General features: G+C 46.9%; 1 protein-coding gene across 1 annotated transcript in view; it reads right to left on the reverse strand.

Moving 5' to 3' along the window:
- Window positions 1-22,100, reverse strand: part of NAT8L (N-acetyltransferase 8 like) — a 47,629-nt gene that overhangs the window by 20,706 nt on the left and 4,823 nt on the right. The window contains exon 2 of the mRNA XM_035138309.2: window positions 8,053-8,217. Coding sequence (XP_034994200.1) covers window positions 8,053-8,217 — 165 coding nt within the window. The remainder of the gene's footprint in view (window positions 1-8,052; window positions 8,218-22,100) is intronic.

Raw genomic sequence — 22,100 nt, forward strand, 5'->3', positions numbered from 1 at the left:
TGAATAGCCTTGGGACTGTAATGTAACTTAAACAGAAAGCTATCTTTAGAAAGATTTTCCCTCCAAAAGCATTTTATTTTAAAAATCCAATTTAATTTTTTTTAAAAAAAAAACACCCGATTTTTTTATCGTTTTTTTAAAAAATCATTGATTTTTATCCACCCTGGTTCCAGGCATAAAGAGCAGAGACGGTGACTCATTTAAGGGTACAGAAGACAACTGGGGCTGACGAAGATGGAAGAGCAGCAATAAGAATTTAAGAAGACCAAAGCTCCATCGAAGTCCCTCATCCTGTTCTCACACTGCCTAGCCAGGTGCCTAAGGGAAACCTGGAAGTGGCACAGGAGCACAACAGATGAAAATATGGCAACCGACTCTAGGCGAAAAAGTTGGCAACCATGATTAGGTTTGCTTTAAAACATTATTCACAAAATATCTACAATTCTAAAGCAAAAGGTTTAAAAACAGGTTGTTGTTGTTTTAAAAAAAGATTCACAGTGGTACCTTGGTTCTCAACTGCCTTGGTATTCAAACAACTTGGAACCCAAACACTGCAAACCCGTAACTAAGTGTTCCGGTTTGTGAACTTTTTTTGGAAGCCGAACGTACTCCATTTTGAGTGCCACACTTCAGTTTTGATATGATGAGGTCCATCTGTTTTCTTTTGTTTTATTTTATTTTGTGTTTTTGTGGCTCTTTTTTGTGTGTGACTGTGTGGAACCCAGTTCAGCTACTGATGGATTGATTGTGTGACTGCAGTACATTATTGATTTCATTTTATGGATCCATGGTCTCATTGGATAGTAAAATTCGTGTTAGGTTGCTGTTTTAGGGGTTGCTTTTAGAAGTCTGGAACGGATTGATCCATTTCGCATTACTTTCTATGGGAACGCGCACCTCGGTTTTGGAACGCTTTGGTTTCGGAAAGGTCTTCCGGAACGGATTTTAAGTTTGAGAACCAAGGTACCACTGTATAATAAATACAAATACTTAGCAATCAACTGAGACATGAAAAGAGTGAAGTAAGCAAACCTCAGTGGCTCTTCCGCTGAGATGGGAAGAAAGGATGAGAAAGCAAGAAAGGGTAGTATCTGGTCACGAGTTACTTCTTCTTCTTCTTCTTTTACATTATCAATATAAAACTGCAAGCCGTTAGATTTCTGAAAAACCTGGGCGGCAGCAAGAATTTTAATCGCTAAATTATGGAAAACTCAGGAAGTCCCTACGATTAGAGATTGGCAAGAGAAATTAATTAGTTATATCGATCTGGCCAAATTGACAAATTCGATCAGGGGTGGTTCAAATAAAAAGTTTAATAACAATTGGGAACAATTCGGAATATATCTGCAAGAACTTGGGTTTATAACGAATATTTTGTAGAATTCCCAAGAGGAAAGTAAATGGATGCAGTGGGAAAGTTAAAAACTTTGAAGCCAGGGAGGAATAGAAGGGGAAGTCAATCGAGATAAGAGGATATGAATATGGATATCGAAATGAAGATGTAGAAGCTAGACCGATAAATATGGCAGAAGATGGGATAAGTTTTATTTGAATGTTTATGATTGTTTATTTGTATATTTTTTTGGTTGTTGTGTATTTTTTGTTGGAATTTTAGTTGACTGTTTTGTTTTATAATTATTTTAAATTCAATAAAGATTTTTTTAAAAAAAAAGATTTCTGAAAAACCTGATCTTGCAGTGCAATCTTATGAGCCTTACTCTCAGGTATACAGCCCAAGGCCTATAAAACCACAGTAACAGTAAGTTCAGGTCTGAAGCAAATTGGATTGCTTCATTATATACAGTGCAAACGATCAACTCAGTTTTGTTGCAACATGGCTTGGAGGGTGGGGTGGGGGTGGGGATTAGAATCAAATTCCAGATACATTAAGGAAACAGCTCAGCAGAATTATACCCCGAAAGCAGTTGCAGATGGCAGTTGCAGACACATATATGCGTAATTTGAGAAAGTGCTCACACAGAGCAAATATGCAAATGGTTTAAAAAAAGAACAAGCCATTTTAGAGGTGGCTATCTTTAAAGAAAATCCACATATTATTTCACTATATGCCCTATATATATTTCATGTCAGGAATGCCACGCTGTTTTCAAAACCACAACCTTTTCTGGAATTTGCTATGTTCAGGAAACGGGCTCGCACACTTGTCAAAAGAAATCAGTGTCAAATCAATTATAAAACGCATTTTAATAGGCTGCGAGTTCATTCCCAGTACCATGATCCTGACTATTGCCCACGAAAAAAAAACCAAATCGACATAATCCAAAACAGCCTTACTCCCTTTAATAGAAGTAACGTTTTTCTTTCTTTTAGGAGAACTGCAATTCAACTGTTTTAACTTTGCATTGGGCAAAAGAACACTGGTTCTCTACTGGCATGTGCATTCCTACAATATATTTTGCTTTTAGACTGAAGGGGGAACATGTGAGAGACTGCAAATACAAAAGACTTGATGTTCAATATTCCTTCCGTGGAGGCACAAAACAGAAAACAAAAAAAGTATGTTTCAGTTATTTACCTTTAAATAAATGTGGTGCCCTTTAGATGAGGTTGGACTGAAACCCAACCAGCATGACCAATGGTCAGGGATGACAGGAGGCACGGATCCAGCACTTGCACAGCCTCACCTGACTCAGATGGTGAGAAGAGCTCAAGGACAAAGAAGCACATCGTTGACAACTTGCTCCAGATCCCATAATGGCCTCCCGTAGCAGCTGCATATTCATAGTGTATTAGAGAACACGGGGAGGGGGAGATGGAACACTGCAAGACCCCAGAACAACAATGGCATAGGGCTAAACAGGTCCCAAAATTCTCCTTTTTGAGAATTGGAGCAGACCTGCTCTAAAACTGTATCTTCAGCAAGATACTGTGATTGATGGGATCAAGAGTGGACAAGAAATCAAGGGGAATCAAGAGGAACACATGGCTCTGCTCTCTCAAAGGTTATCCATCGGGGCAGCCAAGGTTCATTGTGGTAACCTTAGGATAGGAGGGTGAGGATCCTTAGGTCAAATTTGGCCTTCTGTTCTCCCTGATAAAGCCACGGGGACTTCCCCCAGTCCACATACCCGTTACCAGCCCAGCTCCTTCCTTCAATAATGCTTTGTTTGGCTGGAAAGTCTCCTCGAATTGTGGTAATGATTTTTGCTTCCCTGGAGGGAGTGCGCGCGCGCGCTTGTGAAATTATGACTTTTGCATGTCAGAATGTAGCCTACAGTATCAAGATATAACGGAGATGTAAAATATTTGGATTATCATAAAAAACGCAGGAGGAAATGATTAACAATGAGACCCACAAAGGGGAGGGGATTCTTTGGAATCTTGTCTTTATGTTGGATGTTGGATATGTGATAGTAAAACTTTAATCTGAAAACCAAAAAAATACATTTATATTAAAAAAAAACAAATTAGACCAAATATAAATGAGATTAGCCGCCAAAATCAAACTCGCACCTCTCATTGAGTTTGTAAAGGTAAAGGGGCCCCTGACCATCAGGTCCAGTCGTGTCTGACTCTGGGGTTGCGGCGCTCATCTCGCTCTATAGGCTGAGGGAGCCGGCGTTTGTCCACAGACAGCTTCCGGGTCATGTGGCCAGCATGACTAACCCACTTCTGGCGAACCAGAGCAGCACACGGAAACGCTGTTTACCTTCCCGCCGGAGCAGTCCCTATTTATCTACTTGCACTTTGATGTGCTTTCGAACTGCTAGGTGGGCAGGAGCTGGGACCGAGCAACGGGAGCTCACCCCGTTGCAGGGATTCGAACCGCCGACCTTCTGATCAGCAAGCCCTAGGCTCTGTGGTTTAACCCACAGCGCCACCTGGGTCCCTTCATTGAGCTTGTATACATACTTAAAAGTACAGATGTAACAGAGTTGTTCATAATTATATTTTGGGAATGGTTCATGTTCTTACACAACTGCATCCAGAAAACTGGATGTTCCATAGTCATACTATAAAGTAGTTGCGTTCTATGTTATAAATCAAGCAGTGCTAGTTGTTTCTTTTTGTTTTCCAGTGTATTTCTCATCAATAAAAAAATTCAGTGTGGCGCAAGGAAAAAGATGATTATGTTACACTCACTGCTCTAAGTCCTGCCCACCAGTGGAAGGCTGCCCAGGAAGGAATGCAATAATCATGACCCCGAGGTCCAGCCATGATCAAGACACAGAATCAGAGGTTGCAGAAAGTACCTGACTCTGAGCCTGATGACAAGAGGCCACTAGATCTGAGGTTGGCGAGTGGGAGTCCCCTGGACCACAACTCAGGTCCACCGAGCCAAGGCTGGAAACTTCCATGGCCACCATTCCCCGAGCCTGAGCAGCCAAGTGCCTCCTAACATACCTTGCCGGTTCAACAGCGCCCATGTGGGAGCCCAGAGATTGCAGAAGAGTTACCTGTCTGCCGGCCAGAGGGCTGGCCCTTCAAGGCTGTGCAGACAGAGCCCCTGGATGGTTAAGTCCAGTCAAAGGTGACTATGGGGTTGCGGCGCTCATCTCGCTTTCAGGCCGAGGGAACTGGCGTTTGTCCACAGACAGCTTTGGCTTCTTTCCGCTTCTGGTGCAAGGGGACACCGTGATGGAAACCAGAGCGCACGAAAATGCCGTTTACCTTCCCGCCGGAGCGGTACCTATTTATCAACTTGCACTGGCGTGCTTTCGAACTGCTAGTTTGGCAGGAGCTGGGACTGAGCAATGGGAGCTCACCCCGTCATGGGGATTCGAACCGCCGACCTTCTGATCGGCAAGCCCAAGAGGCTCGGTGGTTTATTTTTTTAAAATAAATTTTATTCAATTTTCCAATTAACGAATTAAAATAAAAAAACAATCTTTTATACAACACATCTTATATTTTCCTCTTACATCTTGCTCTGCCGAGCTGTGACTTCCCCCCCTCCCTTCATACGGGTTTCTTGTTAACCCCATTTTTAGCAGTTTCTTTTAACTTTTTTAGTCAGTTTGTAGGATTTATTTCAATCCTGCAAGTGTTTTTAAAGATCTACAGTTTTTCTCCATATAGTCCACATATTTACTCCAGTCCTTTTGAAACCTCGTCTCTCCTTGGTCTCGGATCTTGCAAGTCAGTCTAGCAAGTTAAGAGGCTCGGTGGTTTAGACCACCACGCCACCAGCATCCCAGCAGACAGAGCCACCAAAGGCCTCAATCCACCTCTCGCCTCACTTGGGAACTCTCCATGGTGCTGAAACACATTGCCTGGCCTGTCTGGCCCTGTGGAAATCAGACCCAGAGCTGAAAAACATTCCCCAATCCTCCTCTGCTTCTACTCCTTGGCTTCTCACGGTTCAGCCCCCAGGGATGAACAGAATGTTTTGTATACGTAAGTGGTTTTTAATGTTGGAAGTATGTGGCAGATCATGAAGTTTTGCTTCGGATCACGTTTGGTGGAGCCAGCAGTCAAAGCCAGGTCTTCTGACTCAGATTAAAGGTGTAATGACCAGATGCAATATGTTATGGTTTAATATGGGTATCTTTATTTTGCTAATGAGTAATTGTCAGATCAAGCTTATTGACACTCCACATACCTTCAAATTTAAAAAATAAAAATTGATTTTATTTTTGTTTTGTTTTTATGCACCACCTTTTCTCCAATGAGACTCAATACAATAAGGGGTAAAGAAACAAGAAAAAATGCAAGTGTAATTATATATACAGTACTTGCAAGCAAGTATAAGAGCAAGCAGCACATTTTTCTTCGTTAAAAATGCAGGGGAAAATTAAAACCAGAAACTCTTAAGGGTTCTCTAAAAGTTGCTTTATGAATCATACTACCCTGAGACACAAACTTTGCAAACTCATTCAGTTAAGCAGTTAATTTCATGACCCGGAAGGCTGTATGCTACTCTAAATACCTTTCTGGGATGGAAGCAATCAAGGGACAAAGAAATCTGCTTCGTTTTTTTCTCTTTAAAAATTACACAACAGTAACACAAGCAGTATAGTTTCTAACTCTTCACTAGCACATCAGCTAGTGAAGAGTCAGCAAACATGATTTCGCACGGAATGTCATTAAATTTCCTCCCAAAATCTTACACCTTCCTTCCAAAATAGTTGAGGAAGAACATTATAGCAACTTCATGTAAATGCATTCCTATATTTTGGAATAAATAATAACCCTAAGTAATTAGCTCCCTGTGGAGCCATAACAACCCCCAACTGTAATGAAGAACAAATATTCTGGACAGAGGCAGTTTTTGGGTTATTGTTATTGGGTTCTGATCATTAGTATATTTTGTCCATTGTGCTAGAAGATATTTTGCCTTATAGTAGTACAAGTTGGGGGTGGGCGGTGGTGGAATTCAGATCTGATAAAGCAGAAGTATAAAATTTATTCTAATCAATGCTATAAGAATCTTCACACATTAAGCATAGCAAATTAAAAATATCCTCCCAAAGTGAAAACAGCAGCCAACAAAACCCAAACTTTCCTTTCTACAGAAATAAAGCCAGCTTATATCCTAAGCAATGTTAAAGTCACACTTCCAGGAACAGCAAGCATTTATTTAAGTGTGTGTGTGTGTGTGTGTGTGTGTGTGTGTGTGTGCGCGCACCCCCCTATAACACATACAAGTGATAAAACTGCCTCCAGTTTAGGATTTACACTGACATTTCTCTCCTGTAGACCAAGCAAAAGCTGCATTGCTGGGGATGTAATGCTAACTCCCTACCAACCATGGTTATCAAACCCAGAGCCACCACATAAATTCTCACTCCTTCCTTGTAGTCTTAAGGGAATTAATCATCTGCCAGACCACAGGATCCCCATTCGTACTATAGTCCTTCCCTAGAGCAAAATCTCTTCCCTCTTCGGTGGGAGAAAAGCAATTCACAGTCACCAGTGTTTGCGACAGTCACCATAAATGCTGAAAACATTCACTAGTGGCAAAAGAAACTCATATCCCCACGATTCCGCGCATGAAAACATTCACTAATGGCAAAAGAAACTCATATCCCCCCGATTCCGCGCATGAAAACATTCACTAGTGGCAAAAGAAACTCATATCCCCCCGATTCCGCGCATGAAAACATTCACTAGTGGCAAAAGAAACTCATTTCCCCCAGATTACGCGCATGATAGTGTCCGTGCTGTTTCCAGGGTGAAAAACTGAACATGCTTTGATAGCTGGTCACTAATTAAACAGATTCAAGTGTTAGGTTGTTTTTTTTATTCCTCATCCATAACATGGTTGAGCAAAATTACTAGACTTTGAACTGATAGCAACACCGTTCCAATGCACACAAATGTGTTCCAAGAATGGCCTGAGAGGCTCAGTATGCTTACTGAATACAAGCAGGAATATATCGGCAGATATATGAAGCAGAGAGAGTTTTTAAAATAATTCAGCACTCTCAAAAGAGGTTTTTAAAACCAAGCACTCAGATGTTCTTACTCTAGCAAGTTTCTCAAAGGATTCCTTTATCCCCACAATCGATGAGAGCTGCCCACTTGTTGCACAAATCTGTCCCAATTACAGTTGAGGAATTTCAAAAGAATAGTGCCATAGATGGATAAATATTCCATGTGTCTGGCTCACATGCCTTTTAGATGTGCGGGAGCTGACCTGAACACAGATAATGTACAAAAGAACTAACTACTGGAATTTCCAGGCCTAACGCAGAGTGGCTGTTCTACAGATCTGTGCGCCCCGAGAGTTTCTTTAAGACGTTGTGCGCTACTGTTATGCAAGACATACAAATCACTTGAAAGGAGAGAGAAACTGAAGTTCCATAAAACAGAACTACTGTATGTATATTTTCCACTTAATTTAACAACAGAACAAACCAAGGTTTTAAACTTCTATTTGAAGCCAAGCACCAAATAAAAAACAGATGAGGCGTTTCCACTGATTTTAGGATTTCTGTTTAAATATCAACACTTTTCATCTTTAGGAGAAATTGCCGTATTCTTAGCAATTAAAAGAATCCTCCGTCATGACGACACAATGGAAGATGTTCAGTTACTGTATTTTTTACAAGCAGAGCTTGTCGATCCTTCCACGGGCATCTTACTCACCTGGTGATTTCATGTAATATTGCTCAACATCAGACATGTCCGTATTCAGTGCGCACTCGAGATAGCTGAGGATAACTTTTCTACTGAAGTAGTACCTCATAGCCATTAGAAAGAAGGGCAAACAGCAGGTCATCAGCAAGGACTTGGTCACAACAAAGCATATTACTATGGAGATAAGGAAGAGAAATAAACGATACCTGTCAGAAAAGAGAATTCAGTGTTGATTTTGGAACACAAACCCAAAAGTCACAGATATTATACAGCAAACATTCTTTGCACAGCATATTTCATTTCGCTTATAGAATAGGTCTTTTAAACATTAAAAAATGATGTGCAGCTTTGTTCACTTGAAAGAGTCTTCTAGCTTCAATTACTTTTTTAAACGCATCATCTCAAAACAGAGGCCTGTTCAATGGTTATAAAAACAAGGCTTTCTCCCTTGAACCACACATTCCTTTTCTCCCCCCTCCCCCAGCATGGCTGTGAGGAGGAATTCTGTTTTAGATTAACCTAGCCCCCCCACCCCCCTCATTTCTATGTAGTTTCAGAACAATTGGATAAAAATAAATTCATGGATTGTTATTGTTTTTTAAAAATGTGGTTGTATAGCTTGTGGCAAAGACTCCCCCCCCAGGGGGGTCTGAGAGCAAACTGGGAGCTATGGTGAAAACTGAAGCGGGGTGGTCTTTATGACAGATCCTGAACACTTTGATCTCCACATCCACCCATCATTGGTTGTTTGTGCCCACTGCCAGAGTGTGACACCCCCCTCAACCCTGAGGTTTTCAATGGAAAAATGGTTGCCCACCCCTGCTAAACTGCCATTTTCACAGCTGCCGCACCCTGGGTTGACATATTCATGGAGCCATCCGCTGAAAACCCAAAGGCCATGTTCCTGCCCAGTCACTGTCAGTTGAGAGTGAGACCCCCACATCTGAAATAATGGTTTTAGGCGCCACCATGCCTGCTTTTACACTTGTTTACACTGAGTCGCATTTGCCGTTTTGCCGCCCGTTCACTCCGTTTGAAGAGGTCCTGTGAGGGACAGGGGATATCGCGAAGTCCCTCCCCTCCTGAGTTCAAGCCCGTCCCCGAGCAAAGGGGAAAGCAGGGAGAGTTCCGATTCCAGTGGGGAAGCAGGAAGTCGTGTCCGAGGCTCAGGCAAGGTAGAGGAGCCAGGGTCCCAGGTGGGACAGGAAGGGGCAAGCAAGGGGGGAAGACCCATCCCTCCAACTCCAGAATTACGCAGGAAGAGGAGGGGCAAGAGGATGGGTCTGCCAAAGCTTTTGTGTTGGAGAAAGACGCGCCAAAAGCCATTAGGAGGTTCTGAAACCGACTGACAACATCGCTCCGTGTAAATAGCAATGACTTGAGCACTGTAAATACGCAGCACCAATAAAAGAATAAAATGCAGAGCTGCGTAGCGTCGTTACTCTGAAGTAGTCCACTCCGGCCACTGTGACAGCAACCTCCTAATCATTTTTGGGCTACTTCGGAGTTGCCGGGATGAGCGTGTCCGAGGCGGAGAAGTGGCGGCAGATCGCTGAGCAAGCCCAGCTAGAACTGCAACAGCTGTCGCTGCAGGCGCAGGGAGAATTGAAGGCAGCTAAAGAGGAGACTAAGAAGGTCCAGGACGACCGGCTACAACTTGCGGAACAGGTGAGAGAGCTCCAGGAAAAAGAGCAGCATTTAAGGGCGGTGGCGGTAGACCTCCAAAACAAGCTGGATGCAGAGAAAAACAAGGCGGGAGGGGCTCCCCAAGTCCAAGTGCTGCCAGGAAGGAGAGCAGGGACCCTTGTAAGCAAGTTCAATGGAGACCCGAAGGAGTTTCAGGGCTTTGAGACTGAGATCGTGTATGCTCTTGAGCTGCACCAGAATGAGTTCCCCGATGATGAGCACAGAGTAGCGTTTATTGTGGAACATCTCACCGGAGCAGCCAGGGAGTGGCTAAGACCATTAATCGCAACCAAGAATCCTTGCATGAAAAATGTCCAACAATTTCTAGAAGGTTTGAGGACGATGTATTCGTCCGATAGTCATTTGGACCAGACTAAGGAGGAACTGCATAATTTACGCCAAGGAAATATGACAGTTCGCGCATATTGGGCGAAATTCACCATGCTGGTGCACAGACTGGGGTGGGTTTTGGATTCGCCTCCCATGCAAGCTGCGTTTTACTTGGGTTTGAGCGAGGAGGTGAAGGATGAACTCTCGAGAGGTCCAAAGCCCAGTACTATGGATCAGCTGAGCAAAGCAGCTCTGGCGGTGGGGGTGAGGCAGGAATCCCGGTGGAACGACAAGCAAGCGACGCGCGCAAAGCGGGCTTGGTTCCCACGGTCGCAGGAGAAGCCACTCCCTCAACAACCCTTTCAGGCCACGCCTGGAGCCAGCCAGGACCAGGAGCCCATGCAGATTGATAGCGCGCGCGCGCGGGCTTTTCAAACCCCAGCGGCGCCAAGACGCAAGGAGGGAAGGGGCGGGAATTGCTTTCTCTGCAACTCACCCCAGCATCTCGTCAGAGACTGCCCACATCGCAGGGAGTGGCAAGGAAAGGCGGGAACGGTGGTGCCCTCCCCCACTGACGCAGCACCACAGCAGGGAAACGGGAAAGCCTGGCTGCAGGAGACAAGGGGCAGCAGCCAGGCACAGTCAGCAGACAACAGCCCCAGCCCGCCCACCCGCACAGAGAGGTGCAGAGCCAGCCCACCCCTCCCAGAGCAGGAGTGGTTCTAGAAGTGACGCTAACGCTCCCAAATGGCTATCCCCTGACGGTCCTCGCCTTAATTGACAGTGGAGCGTCCGCCAACTTCTTCTCGAGAAGCTTTGCAGAAGAGCACCAAATCCAGCTTTTGCAGTTGGATTTTCCTCTGCACGTAGCAACCATTGACGGCAGGGAGCTGCTGGGAGGGGCCATCACACATCAAACCCCCCCCATGAGAATGACGGTGGGAAGGCACTCAGAGACACTGGCGTTCAACGTCACCACCATCTCAGACCCCCCCATCGTCTTGGGCATGAGCTGGCTGGCGCGCCACGACCCCTCCATCAGTTGGCACCAGAGGTGCATCACGTTTGGGTCAGACTTTTGTCTGGAACATTGCATGCAGCACCAACCAGGGGAGGGGCCTCCGATAGCCACGGTGGCCACCATGCATATCAAAGGGGGTGAGGCAATACCCAAGCAGTACTGGGACCTGCAGGAGGTCTTCAGCGAAGCGGAGTCCGACCACCTACCCCCGCACAGGCCTTTTGACTGCCAGATCAACCTGGTGCCAGGGGCGACGATACCCCCAGCCAAGCTGTACGCCATGTCAGACCAGGAGCTGGAGGATCTGCGCGCTTTCATCGACAAGAACCTCAAGCGGGGGTTCATAAGGGAAAGCAAGGCAGCAGGGGGCAGCCCGGTCTTCTGGGTGGACAAGAAAGACACGCAACAGCGCCGTCTTGTGGTGGACTTTAGACGGCTGAATTCGGTGACAGAGCCCGTGGCTTTCCCCATGCCCAGAGTGGATGATCTCCTGACAGCGGCACGCAGGGGCAAGATTTTCACCAAGCTGGACCTAAGGGGGGCGTACAACTTGATCAGGATCCGGGAAGGAGATGAATGGAAAACCACGATGTTCACGCCTCTGGGCTCTTTTGAATATCTGGTGATGCCCTTCGGTTTGCAAGGGGGCTCAGCATGCTTCCAGGCCTTCATGCACCACGTCCTGGGGTCCCTCCTCTTCAGGAAATGCTTGGTCTTCCTAGATGACATCCTTATCTACTCGAATGACCCAGTGCAGCATGTGAAAGATGTCAGAGAGGTGTTGCAACGCCTGAAGGAGCACCACCTGTATGTGAAGCTGGAGAAGTGCAAGTTTCACACCAAAGAGGTGGACTTCCTGGGCTACAAGCTGTCAGACAAGGGGCTGGCGATGGACAAGGACAAGGTGCAGGCCATCCTGGACTGGCACAGCCCCAGGACGCGCAAAGATGCCCAACGCCTACTAGGCTTCGCTAACTTCTACAGGAAGTTCATCAAGAACTTCTCTCGCGTTACGGCTCCCATCACGGACTGCCTGAGAGGCAAGCAGAAGTTCAAGTGGACACCAGAGGCGCAAGCAGCGTTCGAAAGCCTCAAGAGAGTGTTCGCCTCAGACCAAAACCTGTTCCATGTGGTGCAGGACGCGCCCCTACGCATTGAGACAGATGCTTCTGAAAAAGCTGTGGGCGCAATTTTGTTGCAACTGGACGCCAACAGGGAGTGGAGACCCTGTGCCTTCTTCTCCAGGAAGCTGACACAGCCTGAACGCAACTACACAGTGTTTGATAGGGAACTTCTTGCGATCTACGCTGCGTTCCAGCACTGGCGACACTTCCTGGTGGGCGCGAAGCACCCCATCCAGGTGTGCACAGACCACAAGAACCTGGAGTTCTGGAGAACTGCCAGGGTGCTCAACCAGCGGCAGATACGGTGGGCAGAGTTCTTCTCGAACTTCAACTTCTCCATCCACTACATCCCGGGGGAGCAGAATGTCAGGGCGGATGCCCTCTCCCGCAAGCCAGAGTACATGGAGGAGGAGGCGCCACCAGCCCCAAGGCACATTTTCCCCCCGTCGGCATGGTCCTGCGGAGCAGCTGTGGTGAGCGAGGCAGAACTCACAGCACTGACGGCAGCGGATGAATTTGCCAACCGCATCTTCAGAGAACTGAGAGGGGGGAGGGAGCAGGCAAAAGACTTTGCAGAACGCAGAGGGCTGCTTTTCTACAAGGGTGCGCTGTACCTACCCACCACCCAGCTTCGACGTACGGTCCTCAAGCAGATGCACGACAACCCTACAGCGGGGCATTTTGGAAGGGACAAAACCGCTCACCTAGTCATGAGACACTTCTGGTGGCCAGGGGTGCGGGAAGATGTGCGAGACTATGTAAGGGGCTGTACCACCTGCCAGCGGGCGAAGGTGGTCAGAGCAGCGCCACCAGGGTTGCTGGAGCCCTTAGCCACACCACACAGGCCGTGGGAAGTGGTGTCCATGGACTTCATCACAGATCTGCCTTCGTCCAGGGGTAAGACTGCAGTGTTGGTGGTGGTGGACCTTATGTCCAAAATGTGTCACTTTATACCGTGTGCCAGGGCAGTCTCGGCAGAAGAGACAGCCAAACTGTTTGTTGATCACATTTTCAGACTGCATGGATTACCTTTAAGGGTTATTTCGGATCGTGGCCGCCAATTTGTTTCCAGGTTCTGGCGGCGGCTCATGAACCTCCTGCAGGTGGAGGTCAGCTTGTCGACGGCTAGACACCCGCAGACCAACGGACAAGCGGAGAGGGTCAACGCCATTCTGCAGCAGTACCTGAGATGCTACGTCAGCCAGCGGCAAACGGACTGGGTGGATCGCTTGCCACTAGCAGAATTTGCCTACAACAATGCAGTGCACGTCTCCACAGGGGTGTCGCCCTTTAAGGCCAATTACGGGCGCGACCTCAGATCTTTCCCAGAGAGGGAGAGGGAGGAGGAGGAGGAGGAGGGCCCACAGGCTGAGGATTGGGCAGAGGAACTGGAGACGGTGCACCAGCAGCTCAGAGAACACTTGGAGAGGGCCAAGGAAGCGTACAAAAAGGGGGCAGATCGCCACAGGCGACAAGGGGAGGTCATCAGGGTGGGGGACAAGGTGTGGTTGTCCTCGGAGGGCCTTCCCACCAGAGGGAGGTGCAAAAAGCTGGCACCCAAAAGGCTGGGCCCCTTCACGGTCACGCAACAGGTAAACCCGGTGGCATACAGGCTGGCACTGCCAGAGGACATGAGGGTGCATCCAGTGTTTCATAGATCGCTGCTGTCGCCGTACAGGGAAAGCAGCAGGCTCCGAGACAGCGAACAAACCCCCGAGGGAGGGGGGGAGAGGGAAGGCAGGGAGCAACTCAATGAGGCCACGGCCATCCTGGATTCAAGGTGGGGGGTGGGGGGACTGGAGTACCTCATGGCATGGGAGGATGCTCCACCGTCCCAGAATGAATGGGTCCCAGCCACTCAGATACAGGAGGAATTCTTGGTGGAAGAATTTCACGCCCTCTTTCCCCACAGACCCAAGCCCTGGCACATGGAAAGGGAGGGGGAGGAGGAGGAGGCACGGGAGAGCAGCTCACCATGGCGCTGGGAAGCGGAGTTTGAGGAACCAGAGGATGAGGTATGGGTGTCACCGAGATCCACCCAGTCAGAGGAAGGAGCAGATTGGCAGAACGTTTTTACCCCCACCAGCTCTGACGCCACGGACTTTTTGGGATTCCCGTCCGCCCAGGCGGAAGGGGGGGGCTCGCAGGACTGGGGGGAGGTATTCACACCAACGGGCTCGGAGAGCACTGAGTTCTTAGGCTTCCAGTCGTCACCGACACATGGGGGGGGCCTGGGGAGGGGTGAAGGAGAGCTTGGGAGGGGGGTGGATGTGAGGGACAGGGGATATCGCGAAGTCCCTCCCCTCCTGAGTTCAAGCCCGTCCCCGAGCAAAGGGGAAAGCAGGGAGAGTTCCGATTCCAGTGGGGAAGCAGGAAGTCGTGTCCGAGGCTCAGGCAAGGTAGAGGAGCCAGGGTCCCAGGTGGGACAGGAAGGGGCAAGCAAGGGGGGAAGACCCATCCCTCCAACTCCAGAATTACGCAGGAAGAGGAGGGGCAAGAGGATGGGTCTGCCAAAGCTTTTGTGTTGGAGAAAGACGCGCCAAAAGCCATTAGGAGGTTCTGAAACCGACTGACAACATCGCTCCGTGTAAATAGCAATGACTTGAGCACTGTAAATACGCAGCACCAATAAAAGAATAAAATGCAGAGCTGCGTAGCGTCGTTACTCTGAAGTAGTCCACTCCGGCCACTGTGACAGGTCCTTTTAGAGATCTTCGCAACCTCTCTTGGTTCTAACGCCCCTGAAATATTTCGCAGCATCAGCAAACTGGGCCACCTCACTGCTCACTCCTGACTCTAGATAATTCATGGGCAAGAAAAAAAAACCATATATACCATGGGTAGGCAAACTAAGGCCCAGGGGCCGGATCCGGCCCAATCGCCTTCTCAATCCAGCCCGCGGACGGTCCAGGAATCAGCGTGTTTTCACATGAGTAGAATGAGTCCTTTTATTTAAAATGCATCTCTGGGTTATTTGTGGGGCCTGCCTGGTGTTTTTACATGAGTAGAATGTGTGCTTTTATTTACAATGCATCTCTGGGTTATTTGTGGGGCATAGGAATTTGTTCTCCCCCCCCCTCCAAAATACAGCCGGCCCCCCACAAGGTGTGAGGGACAGTGGACCGTCCCCCTGCTGAAAAGGTTTGCTGACCCCTGAGATATATCAATCCTTGGGAGACTCCACTTTTACAACTCTCCATTCAGAGAACTAACTGTCCATTAGTCTTCACTTCCTGCAACTTAACCGATTCCTGATGCACAAAAGGAACTTTCCTCTAATTCCTTGACTGCTGAGGTACCTTGTTGAAAGCTTCTTGTAAGTCCAAGTACATTGTGCTCTAGAATCATTGAATTGTAGAGCTGGAAGTCACCCAAGGGTCATCTAGTCCAACCCCCTGCAATGCAGGAATCTCAGCTAAAGCATCCATGACAGATGGCCATCTAACCTCTGCTTGAAGAACCTCCAAGGAAGGAGAGTCCACCACCTCCCATGGGAGTTCCACTGCCAACTGGATCACCTCTAACTATAGGCTTGTGGACACTCAAAGAACTCTTCTAAGTTTTTGACTGGCCCCTGCAGAAACCATGTTGACTCTGGTTCAGCAAAGTGTGTGGCTATTTTATCTTTAACAATACTTTCCACCAGTTATCCCAGGACAGTTGCTAAGTTAATCGGTCTGTTATGTCCAGGATTCCACACACCCCTGGATCCCTTTTGGAAAACCGGTGCGACGATGGCTACTCTCCTGTTCTTGGGCTGATCTGAGGGACGTCTGGATGTCATCCAGACCTGGTGATTTGTCAGTTTTTATTTTGTCTAGTAGGTCGAGCACTTCGAGCTCTCATCACTAGCGTCTGCCCGTGTTCCTCCTGAAAAGGTTAGTGCCAACACTGGGATCTGCCCTATATCCTTCCATGGTTGGGACAGGTGCAAATAATTTGTTCAGCTTCTCTGCACTCTCATCCTCCTATGGGACATCTCTGGCTTTCTAGACAAGCAAGGGTCATTTCCTAGAGTGTAACACCCAAAATTGGGCACAGCAATTAAAATGAAGTCTGAATAGTGAGGAATAAAGTGGAACTATAGCTTCATGTGTCTTGGAAACCCTGGTTCTATTAATACAGCCTAAAATGGCATTAGCCTCCCCCCCAAGCTGCATCACACTGCTGACTCATGTTCAGCTGCAAACCTGAGAACCTGTTCAAATTTACTATTGTGCAGCTAGCTAGATCCGCTCCCAACCCTATACATGCATTGAATTATTTTGCTTTGCCATAACGCAGAAGTTTGTATTTCTCTGTTTAATTTGATTTTGTTTGTTTCAGCTCAGCTTTCCATTCTATCCTGATCACTTAATTTATTCCAACATGTTTCCTGGCCCTCTTCGTTTGACGTCATCTGTAAAACTGGGAAGGAGAGCTAACACCTCTGAAAATCTAATTATTTGCTATTAAAAGAACTTAAATGCAGCCTTTCCGATTTAGAATTTGAACCGCCCAGGGCAGCTTAAAAAAAAGTGTAAAAACATAAAAGCGTGAGTCATAATTAATAACCGATACATGGAGTAGCAAACAGCAACACCCCTACAAAAAATAACCTCAGCCTTTATATATATTTGAGAAAGTATCCCTCCTAGCTTCAGGATCATTCAGCCACATGGAATTGTCTATTAAAGATGTTTGGTGTTTTCTTTTCTTTTTTGGCTTCTGACTCAATGTCTGATTTACTGTATTAATCTGCATTTGTGCCCATGTGTTTCTATATTTGAAAATAAACAAACATGTTTTAAAACAAACACACAGAGAACAACGACAAATGAAAGAGTGTCAGCAGACAGAAAAACCTATCAACATAAAATAATATTGAGTATATTACAGAATGTCAACAGCAGGGGGCATGATATACTAGGGAAGGGGGTTCCAAAGGCTGGGCACCACCACTGAGAAGGCCCTCTTCCTTCCAACTGGGCGTCTTTAGAAGGCTTCTGCAGATGACCTCAGTGAATGGGCAGCACCATTAAAGGTTCTTTCAGAGTTTGGGGGGCAATTTTGAATTGCATTTGCAAACAGACCAACAGCCAGTGCAATTGATTCAAAAAGAAAAAGAAGTCAAAGGCACACACACACCAAAAAACCGGCACCAATCAATTCTCCAGCAATAGGATTTTGTCCTAGCAGCAGTTTCTGACAAAGGCAGCCCCACAGAGACCCAAGTTAAAGTGGTCCAGGCCGTCTGACTGCGGTCAAGTCTGCCATCCCTAGAAACAGGAACAGCTGGCGAAACTGTGCCGAAGCACTCCTGGCCACAGCTGCCACCCGAGAATCCAGGAATAAACCCAGATACAGAACATTGGGAACCTGGTTTTTCAAAGGTAAGTGCAACCTTCTCCAAAACAGGTTCTGATTCTATTGCTGGACTGGCATCTAGACAACCAGATTCATTCTGGAATGCCTGGAGCTGGGTAGCTGCAACTCACGGCTCACCTTGAAATGGCATATAGGCTCGTAGGTTTCTATTATGACGGGATCAAGGGAGTAATTAGGTGTTAACCGCTACTTCACTGAAACAAGCATTTGCAATATTCACCCTCTTCTGACTGCTTTATGCAGCCAAGACTGGCAAGCATTGGGGACACAACAGCCTTCAAAAACCATTTTTTACACCCCCAAATAAAACAAATTTATCGCAACAGGACAAGCCGTTCCTGAAAATACATCACAATGATACTTGGTGGGTTAGTGTGCATGCCTGCCTGCCTGCCTCCACCACCTCCTCCTCTACCCCCCACAGGACTCCCTGCCCCCATTTCATGCCCTTCATGTACTTTCCTCCCAACCATCTGCAGAAAGTCTTTGAGAGGTGAACTGGCATAATTTTGGCTTCCTCTACTGTCTGTCTCTACTCAGTACCATTTCAGAGTATATTAGGGGGCCCACAAGTCTCCACCAAATAAAAGAACCTACTATTATTATTATTATTATTATTATTATTATTATTATTATTATGCCACCCATCTAACTGCATACCTGCCAAGTTGCTGTCAGAGAAATAAGGGACCGGGCCGGAAATGGCAGACCGGAAGTAGTGCTGCCGCCATTTTGGAACTGGGCGGAGCATGCTCAGAAGTGACTTTTGATGCTGCTTTGCCCAGTTCCAAAATGGCCGCCGCGCCAGAAGTCGCACTGCAGCCATTTTGGAACTGGGCAGAGCAGCATCAAAAGTCACTTCTGAGCATGCTCCGCCCAGTTCCAAAATGGTCGCCGTGCCAGAATAAACCGGGGGGAAACAAAAAAATCCGTTTTTTCAGCTAGTAACAGCTGGAAAAACGGGGATTTCCCGGGGGAAACGGGAGATTTGGCAGCTATGTCTAACTGTGTGGCTTCCAACAAATTATAAAACCACAGTAAAACATCACACAAAGCAGAGTAAGTGTTAAGGAGAAGGGTACTAATCTAAACTTCTCACTGCCATTCGAGTTTTCTATATGCAATTGTTTTTATAATAGCAGTAGTAGTTGTAATAACAATTGGCAAAACCAAGAATCCGTATGAAGCGAGAACTTTGTCTCAATCTGCCTACCTGGTCAAAAACCTCTTTAAAACCTCTTTCTGATCCTAGTTCTTGCCCAAGTGACCTCATATTCCCTGTGAACAATACCTATTTCATTCTCCCAGAATATATGTGGATGTTAAGACATCATCTCATCCTATCAGTACCCCATATATATCCCACTTTTCCTCCAAGGAGCTCAAGGTGGTATATACATTTCCTCATTTTATCTTCACAACAACCCTGCGAGGTAGTTTAGGCTGGGGCAGTGACTGGCCCAAGCTTCAGGCTAACTGGGGATTTGAACCCTGGCTCTCCAGGTCCTAGTCCAATACTTTAACCACTGTACCACACTGGCCTTCCTTGGAGGAACAAAATTAGGTTAAGGATATGGGGGACACACTCTTTGAGGCACAGCTCCCCTGATTCCAATTTCTCACCCCAACTTTACCATAGAATGTGGGGATGGAAAGGTAAACTCCTAATCTCCATCAGTGATATATGGCAATTGTTGCGATTGCTGAGGTTTCAGGGCAGACAGTTAGGAATCTAACTGACATCATCTATCTCTATTGAAAAATTGGCAATCTGATCCAGGAAGGCATCATCCAAGTATTCTGACTGGCTTGGCAGTCTGTAGCAGAGCCCCACAATGATGCTGTTATTATTTCCTTCTCTTTTTGTTTTTCCTTAAATACTCTCAAGGTGGACCAGTGTATTTGTAACTACGCCAGCCATGGCAATGGCTCGCCTCTCCAAAAGGATATGGGAGAACATCTTCCATATTTCCTGTGCCGGGAAGATTTTGGGCATCACGTGGCAGGACAGAGTCTCAAACAAAGATACGCTCTTCCAAGCCTACATTCCCAGCATGTTCGTAATCCCGTCTCAGTGACGCCTACGCTGGCTTGGTCATGTACACAGAATGGAAGATGGCTGGATCCCCAAGGATGTGATTTAAGGGGAGCTGGCTTCAGGCCTGTGGGTTGACCAACTCTGCATTATAAAGATGTCTGCAATTGGGGCACGAAGGCTGGCAATATTAAGTGTGCCGTGTGGGAATCCCTTGCAGATGAGTACCGTGCCTGGAGACAAGGCAGTCGGGTTGTGTGCCCAGACTCCAGAGCAGTGGCCAGAGGAGGAACAGCCGCTGGGAGGAGCACAGACAGAAGAAACGCCTTGGTGAACCTGTAACAGTGAAACTGGACGGTTTCACCTGTCCCACCTACCATAAAACATCTATATCCATATCAAGTGGGGTAACTCTCCATCAGATTGACTTTACCCCCGATGGCGCAGGTGGATGGCAACAAAATACTCTCAAGCAACTCTCCATCCTCAAACCCATGGAATACTCTGTGTGTGTGTGTGTGTGTGTGTGTGTACACACACATCTTTCCCACATAATGCAATTTCTCCTCCCTTGCTGTTGTGTCTATTCTTTTTGAATATGTTATACAGTGGTACCTTGGGCTCTCGAACTCAACCTGTTCTGGAAGTCCGTTAGACTTCCAAAACGTTCAAAAACCAAGGCGTGGCTTCTGATTGGCTGACTGGTCCCAGAAACAATGCCAACAGCCGAAACGGTCGTTTGGCTCCTGAAAAACTTTCACAAACCGAAACATTTACTTCCGGGTTTGTGCTGTTTGGGCGCTGATTTGTTCGTCAACTAAGCCGTTCGGGAAACAAGGTACCACTGTATGTTTCACTTTCTCTACATTCCAAGCATAAGTCTCATCCCATCAGGTTTCAGTAACACCAATTGAATCATGCTGACCTTCCTATTGAGTAGTAGTAGTAATACAGTAATAATATGATTATTTATACCCCGCCCATCTAGCTGGGTTTCCCCAGCCACTCTGGGCAGCTCCCAACAGAATATTAAAAACACAATAAAACATTCAAACATTAAAAACTTCTCTGAACAGGGCTGCCTTCAGATGAAGTATGCACGCACACGAAAGCTCATACCAAAATAAAAACTTAGTTGGTCTTTAAGGTGCTACTGAAGGAATTTTTTTATTTTGTTCTAAAAGTCAGATAGCTGTTTATTTCCTTGACATCTGATGGGAGGGCGTCCCACAGGGCGGGCGCCACTACCGAGAAGGCCACCTGCCTGGTTCCCTTTAGCTTCACTTCTCGCAGTGAGGGAACCACCAGAAGGCCCTCGGATATGGACCTCAGTGCCTGGGCTGGACAATGAGGGTGGAGACGCTCCTTCAGGTATACCGGGTGCATATGCTTCTCTCCCATATTCTGTGCTTTTGCACAGACACTGCAAACCATGGGATCTACACTCCAGTCTCCGCCTAGTTGTTTCCCCTTACATACTGGAATCATAGAACCGTAGTGCTGGAAGGAACCCTGAGGGCCAATTAGTCTGACCTCCTGCAAAGCACTTTCTGGGTTAAGAGCCAGATGTGCCCGTTGTCAGTCAGTACCTGTTGCCGTGCTATCTTCTAGTATTACATTGCCTATTGCATCGCCCTTCCCTTCAGGATACTGTTTAAAGCAGGCATCCCCAAACTGCGGCCCTCCAGATGTTTTGGCCTACAACTCCCATGATCCCTAGCTAACAGGACCAGTGGTCAGGGATGATGGGAATTGTAGTCCAAAACATCTGGAGGGCCAAAGTTTGGGGATGCCTGCTTTAAAGCCTTCCTGATCAGGTTTGCAAGACTTCTGCCAAACATATGCCTCCCTCCGGCCAGGGCAACTCGTCCCCGGCCAGAAGGCATTCATCATGGAAGAACAGACCAAGAACCCAAGAGTCAAACCTTTTGCAATGGCGCCACCAGTCAGTCACTTCAAACATTCTTCTCTCTCTCCCTGAGCATTGATAACCAACAGGAAGAAATGATTAAAAACACCTCACAATAGATTCAAAACTCTGTCTAGAAGCAGACATTTGTTCCCACATGCCTCAACAGGGAGGGAAAGTGGTCGGTGGACTAGCTTCCTGGCACAATCTGGACATCTCTTGCAATTAAAAATACGATTTTCCTCTGCCTCTGCTTGGCAATGGGCCAGGGCTCAAACTTCATACCGTTTCACAGCCCATGGCTTGCTAAGCACCGTGTTGATAGCTCCTATTTTCAATTTTTATTTATACCTGCTTTCCCAGATGGAAAAGCTAAGGGCTAAAGTAGACACGAGAAGAGATCTGCTTGTTAAAACGCAGAACTTAAGAATATAAAGATGAGGCTTATTGGATTAGCCTACCAAGTCCAAACTAGTGTTTGTAACCATAGTTCTCCAAATGCCTCTGTGAAGCCCACTAGGAGGATGTGAATGCAATACACTTTCTGCTTTGTTCCCTGGCAACTGGCATTCAAAGGCACACAGC

Source organism: Zootoca vivipara, chromosome 5 (assembly GCF_963506605.1).
Source record: "Zootoca vivipara chromosome 5, rZooViv1.1, whole genome shotgun sequence".
NCBI lineage: Eukaryota > Metazoa > Chordata > Lepidosauria > Squamata > Lacertidae > Zootoca > Zootoca vivipara.